General features: G+C 33.3%; 1 protein-coding gene across 1 annotated transcript; it reads right to left on the bottom strand.

The window, feature by feature from the left end:
- Positions 1–4,791: 4,791 nt before the first annotated feature.
- On the bottom strand, positions 4,792–7,938 carry LOC110023783. The gene is made up of 4 exons (XM_020723366.1): positions 7,666–7,938; positions 6,652–6,981; positions 6,295–6,378; positions 4,792–4,902 (listed from the first exon to the last, which is right to left on the bottom strand). The coding sequence occupies exons 1-4, from the start codon at positions 7,858–7,860 to the stop codon at positions 4,792–4,794; spliced, it is 720 nt and encodes a 239-aa protein (XP_020579025.1). The 5' UTR covers positions 7,861–7,938.
- Positions 7,939–11,184: the final 3,246 nt, after the last annotated feature.

The following is an 11,184-nucleotide window of genomic DNA, read 5'->3' as shown; positions in this document are numbered from 1 at the left end:
AGAGAGAGAGAGAGAGAGAGAGAGAGAGAGAGAGAGAATTTGAAACACGTCTCTGAAGCTGCCGAGTAAATACATGCAGAAGAAAAGCATGTTGCAAAGCTAGCCGTTAGATTTCAAAAATAGAAACTCCTTTTAATGAAGTCTGAGCTGAACACTTTTCTCCTTGCGCATGAGAACTTCATTGATTTATATACAAATGGAATAAAGCTAGGAAGCGCATTCATGGCACTACACATGTTTTTTAGCCAATATGGAAAGATTAAGGGCCTGTTTGAGGCAGCTGCAGCTTATTGAATAATCTGTTGATAAGCTTATTAAAAATAATCTGCTGATAAGCTAGGTGCGGTGACTATTACAAATTTTTATTTTGTTTAGAAAAGCTAGACCGTTGCCAATAAGTTGTCATCGTACCGAGATAGGTCGTTGTTTTCTGCATTTTGAAAATGCATAAGCTGTCAAAACGTAATTTACCCAAAAAAGTAAGGCGTGTTTTCAAAACACCACAGCACCAAATAAGTTGCCCCAAACGGGCCCTAAGAGGCGAGCATTTTGTCGGTTAGGATGACCCGGTTTCCAAATCGGCCAAACTGATTGTAATCGAAATCCAAAAAATCTAACCGATTGCAATTTTGGTGAATTCGAACCAATCGAATAAAATTTTAATTGGGTTTGAACGGTTATGTTATGAGCTAACTGAAATTTAATTGTTGGTAGGAGTTTGATTATGAACAAACATCAATTGTCATACTACTTCTTAGCTTACCCACTTGATGAAAGCTTTGTTTCGTTCCCGGTTAGATGAATGGATTCAGTCAGCCTCACTCCGAGGGTCGTTTCAAGCTAGCTTTCGCTCTTTCTCTCGACTTTCAATAGCTTTCGCATATGCTTTCAAAGGCTACCTAATATCATAACATGTGTAAATTGTCAATTGAATTTCATGAATCCTTTATTTAAGTTTGATTTTTTGATTTTTTTTTAAATTTGGTTATAAGAAAATTAAAATTAAACTATTGCATTAAGACTACACCATTACTCAACTAGTCATGCACATGAAAGTTACCTTAGTCATGCGGTGTGCATGTGTTTATAACAACTTCACTCAATCTTCCAAAAAAAATAATAATAATCACACACTTGGTTTCGTCTTGGTTTCTAAATTACTATAAGGTTATCATTAAATTTATGTTCGATGTAGCTCCTATAAGAAGGACTATGAATTTAGCTGAAAGATCGTTAATGGCTCGAAAATTGATTCGAATTTTTGCTCGGATCAAAATAAATGAGCAGAGCTAAGAGCCAAAATTTTGAATCGAATTTTCTTCGAGCCTATTTTGAGTCGACCTCAGCTCAGCTCCGAATTGAATCGTTAACAACCCTAGTGATGTTGAGACAGTGAATTTAGCTTGAAATCGTTGATCGCTCGAAAATTGATTTGAATTTTCGCTCGGATCAAGATCAGATCGAAATAAATTAGCCGAGCCATGTGAGCATCATGATCATTAAATAAATAAATAAATCTAATATTAAAAAAAAATTGCTCTCAAATCACCTTTAAAAGGTTTAAAACTAGTTGTCATGGAGCAACCTTTTGTCAAAATTTGTATAAATTTGAATATGACATACCAACCAATTGCAATGTAGGAAGCTTGTTAATTACCCTAATTAGCAGCTTCTTAATTACCCTAATTAGCATAAGAAGCATGCAATTTTTCTCTTTGTAAAGGAGCATATGGTTGCTTTCATGTGCATGACAAGTTAGAGTATGATGTTGGTCCTCTAGGTTTAGAACTAGCTGTTTTGATTTAATATTTTTTTAATTTTCATCATTAATTTTTAGTAATATATTGTTAAAATGCACGTTAGCATTTTAAATTATGTACGATGTGGTGAAATTCTGCTAATTTTTTTCCAATAAATTTTTATCCCACGTCGTAATTATGCACGTAAACTTCTTATTTTTTTTTAAATTATTTATGTTATGTTATGTATAAGTGATGTTCGTAATACATTTGAATTATTAACGATGCATCGAAATGTTGCCCGAAACTATTATAAATTATTTATGCTGTGTCGAATTGTTGCTCGTGTTGTCAGGACCTTGTCATGCACAACATCATTAGCAAGGTATGAACAATTTAGTTTTATATGAAATTAATTTGAAGTGTAATGTTGTTTAGTTATGTTTATTTTTATCGTGCAATACTTCTTGTTAAGAGAACACGATAGAATTATCCTTAAGCCAAGGTTATATGTACATGAAAAATAGTACTTTTGAAGCTATAAAGAACTTCGTCGAAAAAGCCTAAGGAAAGCTTGGGACGTAAGCGGTATTTGTATCCCCATCATGGCTCATACGTGTAGTCGTCCAATAATGTCAACTGGACATCGAAACTGCACTTCGAAGTTCATATGTCACTACGTCTGTTAAGTTTGAAGGCAAACACTTGGCCTAAAGCCCAAAGAAATTGTTGCTCGAATGAAGGCCAAATTTAATGTCCGTGTTAGTTACATCAAATCATGTGATACACGTAAAAAAACAGTAAAATCAATATGTGGTAGTTTTGAGGAGTCATATTGCTCCTTATTTTTACAAATGAAAGCAATACAAAGTGCAATACCATGCACTATGTATAAAATTGAAGTTAAAAATAATACTCATTTCTATAGTATCTTCTAGGCATTTGGTCCCCTTATATGACGGGATGTTTCTTCTAGGAAAGTATAGAGGGATTCTACTGGCTATAGTAGAAATTAACGAAAATATTGGATTTTTTCCGGTTGCATTTATTTTTGTCGAGTTCAAGAATACTGAGTTTTGTATATGATTTCTACAACAACTCTATGCTTTGCTGGAAGTTATATGAACTCGTCGAGATCTATGTATTATTCGTGGCTGCTGAGAGATTTTCCCATAAGCTACACATCGACACTGCTAGCATCTTCTACGAGAAAACTTTAAGAAAGCATTAAGATGTCTTGCAATAGAGAATGTCGATAGTGTCTGTGATAAAATGTATTGGGCAGGTAATATTAATGAACTCAGAACCTTTTATAGGCACATGAACGATAATGAACAAATTAAGGAGTCCTAAGGTTGTTTGATTGAGAAAGATATCACGAAACGGACTTTAACACATGATGGTGGAGCTCGATTTGGCACAATGACAACAAACGCATCTGAATGTTTCAACGGGGCTCTGAGACGTGCATGAGGACTCCCAATTCAAGGCCTCATATTTGTTGTTAAAAAAAATATATTCAGTGCTCCAATTACTAATTTCATTCATTAAGGTGGTCCTATTGATAATTTGGCCCAATGTTTTTACCTATAGCACTAAATTCATTTTTTTTTTTAATTTCAACCACTAAAATCTTCTATATCACATTAAAAAATCCACTATCATAACCTTTACAATATGATACAAATATTTTCATGCGTACGTAAAGTGACATAAATGTAAAAATAGAATTTTAGGTTTTAAATATGCAAATACAGAAGAATTGAATGGTATGAGTGCAAATCTTCCCTTTTTTTTATTTGAGGTTCCCTTCTAAGGTTACCTTTTCTTAGGCTTGCTGACTGACCAGAAAACATCAAAAAATTCATGAAAAGAGAATCTACAATAATTGTGTTAGTTAAAATTCAATGAATGATGAGTAATTAATATACTTTAGTCAATGATGATGTCAATGATGATAACATTCCCTAAATTTTATTGATTTATAAGTTTCTTTCAACACTATCACTTGCAAGATAACTCATTGCATTCACATAATCATCTAATCAAATGAACATTATAATAGTCATCTAATAAATATATAAAAGGAAACACAAAATATCGCATCATCATAATTTTATTAGTTTCACCTAATATGTTCTGATGTCATCTCATATGTTAGCAGTGCAAATAGAAGCAAAAAGTTTTTGAAGACTAGGAATAAGTGAAAAGTGAAAGAGACGCTTGTTTGAAGCTTTCTTCTGCATATTAATTTTTTTTTTTTGACATTTGAATCTATGATCCTCACAAAATCTTCACAGAGTCTTTATTTCATCGGCCTTATAAAATAACATGCATTATTTGACACAAAAGTCTATCTTCTTTGATTTCAAGCTTAACTTAGAGGCTAGTTTTGTCATTTTTTATGAGCCGTGTGACAATAAATTTCTATGGGAATTTGTCTTTTTTTCGTAACTTTCCAACCTGGTTAAAACATTCTCGAACTTGTTAAACTGTGTGTAAGTTGTCAATATTCTAAGAGTCACATTTAACTCTGAATGTGATGTGCAACGTTTTGGCAGTGTTCATTATCATGTATTCAATTATTCATAAATTATATAAGTTTCGTTGTTTGGAGGCTCTTCCTCCACTTGCTCGAATAATGAGGTCTTGTTTCATTGAATACAATTTCTACAAATCTCCTTGAATAAAATAGTTCATTGAAGAAGCAAAAATAATTGAATTATCAACTTCAGTGTAAATGATTGGTTCAACATCATTCAGTGTTTGATTTCAGTGTTTCGAATATGAGCATCAAAACATACCCTCAAATAGGCATGTCAGAAGCTGAGATGTCACTTGCACGAAGGACTCAACATCATTCAAGAACTAATTCAACACACACCCTCGATTCATCCTCGATTGAATGTTTGAACATTAAATGTTCACTTCTTTTGATTCAATGCACGGTATAGTTTTCACAATCTTAGTTGCGCCACATAGAAAACAAGAGAAGACATTCAGGGTACGAATAATGCATGTATTTCTATGTGCGTAAAAGATAAGTGTGTGCTCAGCTATGTATTTGCAGAGTTCTTCTACGAGAAAAATCATAGCACACACGAAAAATATAGCAATATACGCAGGCAATTCGCATCTCATTCGCAGTGTGTATTATCCGCACCTAATAATTAATAAAAATTTAAACAATAATGAATAAAATACAAAGATGAAAAGCTGATCTCAGCAAATAAAAAATGTAAGTAGAGATGATGCCATCAATGTACTTCAAATTACTTGCAAAATAAGCATTGATTCTATATTGATTCTTCAACGACATTCTATGTTACATAACAATGCACAAGTAAGCTAAGCAAGTGGCTTGGAGGAATCATAAACATATTATTGGGACATTTACATACATACCACCCAATTCCTATGTCTTTACATATCCAACACCTAAATTTTACATGTTACATTTATACCACTCCAATCACTCATATCTAGGGCTGTCAATTTGGCTCGTTGTTCGTGAACAGCTCGTGTTCGGCTCGTTAAGTAGCTCGTGATTAGTAGTATTTCAAGCCAAAACGAACCGAACACGAACAAATTTGTTCGTGTTCGGCTTGTTAACTTGTCGAACGAGTCGAACACGAGCTTCTTAACAAGTCGAACACGAGTTGTTTGAGAACACGAGCCGTTTTGCCAACCTTAATTTCAAGTGAAAACTTGTTGCTTCGTGCTGAAATATTTAATTTTTTAGAAGATATAACATTACTAAATATTTATTTATTTTTTAGTATTGGGTAAGTAAATATATACTAAATTATTTAAACTATATAAGCAAAAAAAATTTAATTTTAGTATTTATATGGAGAAATTATAAATTTTATGGGAAGTAATTGTTCATTGTGGATGTAACCTGGCTTTGCTCCAAGATGATGGGAGGGATTGTAAGTTAGTTTCTCTTGTAGAGTCCATTCAGTCTTATATGTATTTTTTGAAGGGCTTATCTTCTTACAACTATTAATATGAAATAGGTCTTAATTTAGCTTAAGGAGCTATTGAGCCGAAGTTGATCTAATCTCAGCTTAAGTGGTTATGGATTGGGTCTAAAATTTTAATGTAAAACATACTCAGGTATATCTTATTTAAATTATAGTTTAATAATATTCATGTATAAATTTTTGAGATAAAATATATCTTTATAAAAAGTTTAAAATTTCAAAATTAATTTGTCTTTTAGAATTGAGTTTTTTTTTAAATTAACTTACTTTTTTTAATTTAAAAATTTATTCAAAATTAAATGAATTTATTATTATAATAGAAACTTAAATTTATTAAGTTTAAATATTCATCTATTAAAAATTAATTACATTTTTCCAAAATTAAACTTTTTAAATTATTAGGTTTTTAAAATAGGCTTAATTTTTCATTAAAAATTTATATTTAATTAAATAATGATTTTTGTGGCACGTCATACAACAAAAATAAGTCACACTTAGACTATTTCTTAAAAAAATTGAAAAAATATCCTTTTTTTTAACTAATTTAAAACCTAATCTATTTTAAAAACCTGTCCCTCAAATGTCTCTCCATACCCAGCATCAACACCCCATGTAACTCTACAAGATAAATATTGTGTCCATCCAGGCCCCACCTAAAAATAAAAAAAAAAAACTGAAATATATCCTGACCGTAGATCACGGCATGCTGTGTCCGTATGCAATAATATCTCCATGTGAACGGCCAATTAACGGGCAACAATGCGACATGCATGCTAAGGCGGGGCCCAATCATGTTGAATTGTCACCCAACCATTGATCGTCCACACATGTGGAGAACTGCAATATTTTCTCTACGCAAAACAACAAAAAATATAGAGGAAAAAAAAAAGGCTAAATAAATAACACAACTCGATGACTCCACTTGCCTGCAGTGCTCTCCGGAGAGGCCGCACGCCTCCTTTTGCGGCATGCGCGGGGAGCCATGGCGTGCGGCGCCATGCCACATGGCCGTCACTTCCAGCAGACACGTGGAGGCCGGCAACCCTAAGGTTGAGGAGCCACTTGGTTGGCGACATCTGCCACATCACAAAGGAGCCTTGTTGGCTGGAAAAGGAGGTGGCGGAGGTCGCGCCATGTTTTCCAGCCACCGCCACACGGCCGGCGACATACATGCTTTTCGTCGGATTTGTCTCCATCTTGCTACACCCCGACGTCGCGCGAAACTGCCGTATTATGTACTCTGCTGAGGAGGCCACCTGCAAAGCTTTTTATTAGCATATCACTAATCATTTCGATGCATTTTTTTATGAGCTCCCATTGCCCCTTCACCTCCCATGAAAATTGAGTTTTCAGTTTAGGCTGGCGAGCCGATTAATACTGCCAGTATGAGTCAGGCTAGAGCGCACAGCTTCGCATGGTTTGAGCTCGACTCGACTCGTTTGCACCCTTAGTTGTGAGCAAACAAATACGTATAGATGTGATAAAATTATGTCAAGACTTTTGTTAAAAATGTTACTTGATCTATAACTGTTTGATAAAAATCATTCTAATGCTGACATGAATTAACGAAATGAAAGAAAAATTATTATGAATCTTTTATAAGTACAATACTATTTTTTGTTTATATTAAACACCACAAATTATTAATAAGACAATAGATAAAGAAACTAATTAACCGTGTGAAGCTATCCTAAACACCATTACAAGATCATCTTTTAGCTTCATACAATTTCACTTACGACTTGTCCTCAAACTAAGTTTTCCATCGACATGCGCTCAAATCATTAACTCAAATAATAATTATTAAGAATCAAAGATTCAAATTAAGTTCATTAAACTAATAAACAACTCTAACTTTACTTCAAACAGAAACAGAATGAAGCCAGAAAGATCAAATCTTGGTGCTTGTAATGGGAGCATAAGGGTGAGAGAAAACTCACTCCAAGTGATTGTTTTGGTAAGATGGAAACAGGAGAGAGAGGGCAGGCCATGACACTGAGGAGAACTTTGAGGTTTGGTTTGCGGTGGAAGAGCTGAAGATTCTTCAGCCAGCTTCGAAAGGTGCTTCCTTTCTCTGCTGAGATGCCTTCTTCTTCGCTTATGGGCTCTTCTGCAAGAGGAGAAAGGGTTCCCATCTCTCTCTCTCTCTCTGAGAGTGTTTTTTTCTGGTCTCTGATTTACTCTTACTTTGGGTTGCAGTAATGGTTATATGCAAAGAGAGAATGGGGATAAGAATGTGAGGATTCTGACATTCTGTTTTTGCAATTTATAGCTTTAATAGGGGGGTGGGGTAAAAAAGGGTGAGTGGTGCTTTTAAGGAAGGCAAAGGAGAACGGTTGGGCGAGAGGTCGAGATCTTAGTCGATAATGGAGATTGGTAAAATTGATGATTCGAGGGGAGAGTATTTGGGAAGAAATGATACGGTTGGCGTTTTAATTCTCAAGCAAAAGGTTGTATTTTTTACTTCTTTTTTTATGTGAATTTTTTTTTTTTGTTTAAATTTTCTTAAAATGTATGAGATGCTATTGTATTAACTAAAAGACAAAGTTGTTTTTTTAGCATTTCATGTAGTATTCGTCTAAGCCATTGAATATCTGTGGTCACTCATGTCATGGCCCCGTATTATGCTTCGGTGGAAGAAAAAGCAACAATTAGTTGTTTTTTTTTATAATCAGGAGATAAAGTGGGACTAAGGAAGATAGAAAGTCTTGTAATATAGCGTCTGTCTTCTGGATTTGTTGCTCAATTTGTATTTGTGTAGGCTTGAAGTTGTAGGTTGCCCGCAACACTTGGTAATCCATGGTTCCTAGTGCCATTGAGGTATCTTTTAGTAGTCTCTTTAGAAGTTGTTGATGTTGTGGTTGGGGGTTGTGCATATGCTAGCTTAGATTATTTAGTGTGAATGTGATTTCGGGTCCGGTAACTGTGAGATATCGTTAGAAACTGATAGTTTGCCGAAATTTGTTATGGTCAACTGGACAGGTGTTGGAATTGATGGGTTTGGATGAGGAGGGAAGCAGTGTGAGAAGATTCAGAGTGAACTATTCTTTTGTGTAGAGTAGGTTAAGTAGATATTAGCTTTGTTCAACAACATTGTCGTGAGTTGTGTGGTGAATTTGAAGTCCTATAAATTGAGAAACTAGCCCTAATTGTTTAATGTGAAACTAGTTGTCTAGTTTGGTAAGAAGGAAGTTAATGAAGGTGGGTGAGTTGTCAGTGATGAGGATGCTATCTACATATATGAGGAGAAATATGGTAATTGTGTTTTTGGTATAGATGATTAGGGAGTGATTTGTTGTACTTTAGGAGAATCATGCATGTGTTCTGTGTTGCAGCTATGGATATTAAAAATATATCATTATTATCTTCAATTGTGTCTTTCTTGATAGTATTTTGATAATATTTATATTCGCTATAATTGAATGGCCAAATACCACTTGACCTAGTCCGTGCTTTAGTATTAAAATACGACACGGTTAGAGATAATAGTAATTATAAAGTTAAAATTAGAAGAACACAAAAAATTATTGATAATTTTTTTTTTTAGGATCTATCTATAATGAATTGTTATTTTGTAATGCAAAAAATGGTTGTCTATAAATAGAGGGATATTCATGTAAAAAAAGGCTTTTTTTTTTGCTTCCCCTCTCCCACAAGAAATAGATATTCTTATTCCTTTGATTTATCTCATTTCTTGAGTGTGAGTCTAAAGACAAATATGGTTCCAACAATAATCTTTAGACCGGATTAACAATAAATAATATATATATATATATATATATATATATGGCCATAACATAGGAATAGCAAAATTAAATTAACTTCGCTCCCATCGAGACTCTTAGGGTGGATTTGGGGCGGTGGTGTGGCGTCGTACCGCTTTATTTTTTTAGCAAAACTGTATTTTGTTTGTGTTCTCAAAAAATTACAATTGAAAATTGTGTTTTCTTACTATATCTGGCTACTTGTGGTGGCTGCTAGAAAGCCACGATCTGACTTTTTCAAAATAAAAAAAAAAATTTGCAATAACCACCACTATTTTTTGAACAACAACTTCTTCTTTAGTAGCTGCCCCAAACAAACCCTTAATCAGAACGGAAGATTATAAATTATATGTTTTATGAATATTGAAAATTATATTTCATTGATCTTATGTACATAATAACAAAATAATAATAAATTAAAATCAGGATGAGTAATAATATTTATTATTATTATTCTAGAATTGTATAAATTTTATGTGATAATTAATTTTTTATTAGATTTCGTGAAAAACTTTTTGAAATTAAAGTTAAGATATTTGTTAATAACATCAAATTCTTACTTCCAAAAATTATAAAAACTTTTTTATTCTTCAAACAAAAGAGACTAATTGTGAAAAGAACTTAGAGTATAGAGAATATTAGAACTATTGTGCAATGTTCAATACGATCATTGTTAGCTATTGTTGTTGTTTGACCATAATTACTCAACAATCATTATTATTTGACTATTATTATCATAAATCATCATAATTTAACCATTATCATTTAAGTATCCTCTAGCAATTGTCCTCATTTAATTAATGTCACTTAACAACAGTCATTTGATCGCCACCATCTGCGACAGCACTGTTATCTTCAATCTAAGAGGGTGTTTGTTTCAGCTTTCTAAATCAAATTATGAAACAAATCGGCTTAATTAGTTGTTTGATTTGTGTGTTTTGTACAGTGTTTCAAACTGTATATTGGATTCTAATAATATTGTGAGTCGCGGATCTGTAGCCGCGTTCCGTGTTCCTGTGCTAAAAAATTCCTCTAGTTGCCCTCATTAACCTCACGTGCCCTAGCCTTTTCGCGTGATATTCCTCATCGTCCCCTGCTATCGTCGAGAGCCCTCTTCCATTCCTGTTGCCCTTTCCGCCTCCTTAAGGTATGATTTAGCTGATAGGTTATCTGCTCCCGTTGTTTGATTATGATTAGTCGTTGTTGCTCCAACCTTTCTTTGAATGAAAGAGTATTCTTTGAGGGAAAGTTTGCTAAGGCTATAATTTGTTTAGGTGCTACTTTTCCTTATTTTGGCTTTGATTTTGGTTTATGTTTCCACTGATATTTTTGGGGTATTTCTTCATCCTCTCTAGTCTGATGCCGAAGCTAAGGGATTCATAGATGTTGGTTTTTTGAAAGATTTGAAATTACTCAATTGAGGGGTAAACATGCAACAAAAGTTATTCTAAAGGTTTATATTAGTTTTTTGAGGGGGGCAAAGAACTTGAAAAAAAGCTAGTCATTCATATTTAGTTATTGATTTTGTTTAATCATTCTAAAATGTGAAGAATTGAAAAGAACAAAAATTTTTTCTATAAAGTTTTATTTGTTGTGAAGTTCTTATTCTAAAGTTTGTCGTCAAGAATTTTTGAAAATCAATTTTAAAATTTAGATTTTATATATATATATATATATATATATATATATATATGG

This window comes from Phalaenopsis equestris, unplaced genomic scaffold (genome assembly GCF_001263595.1).
Source record: "Phalaenopsis equestris unplaced genomic scaffold, ASM126359v1 Scaffold000230, whole genome shotgun sequence".
NCBI lineage: Eukaryota > Viridiplantae > Streptophyta > Magnoliopsida > Asparagales > Orchidaceae > Phalaenopsis > Phalaenopsis equestris.
This window is presented reverse-complemented; position numbering and strand designations above follow the sequence as displayed.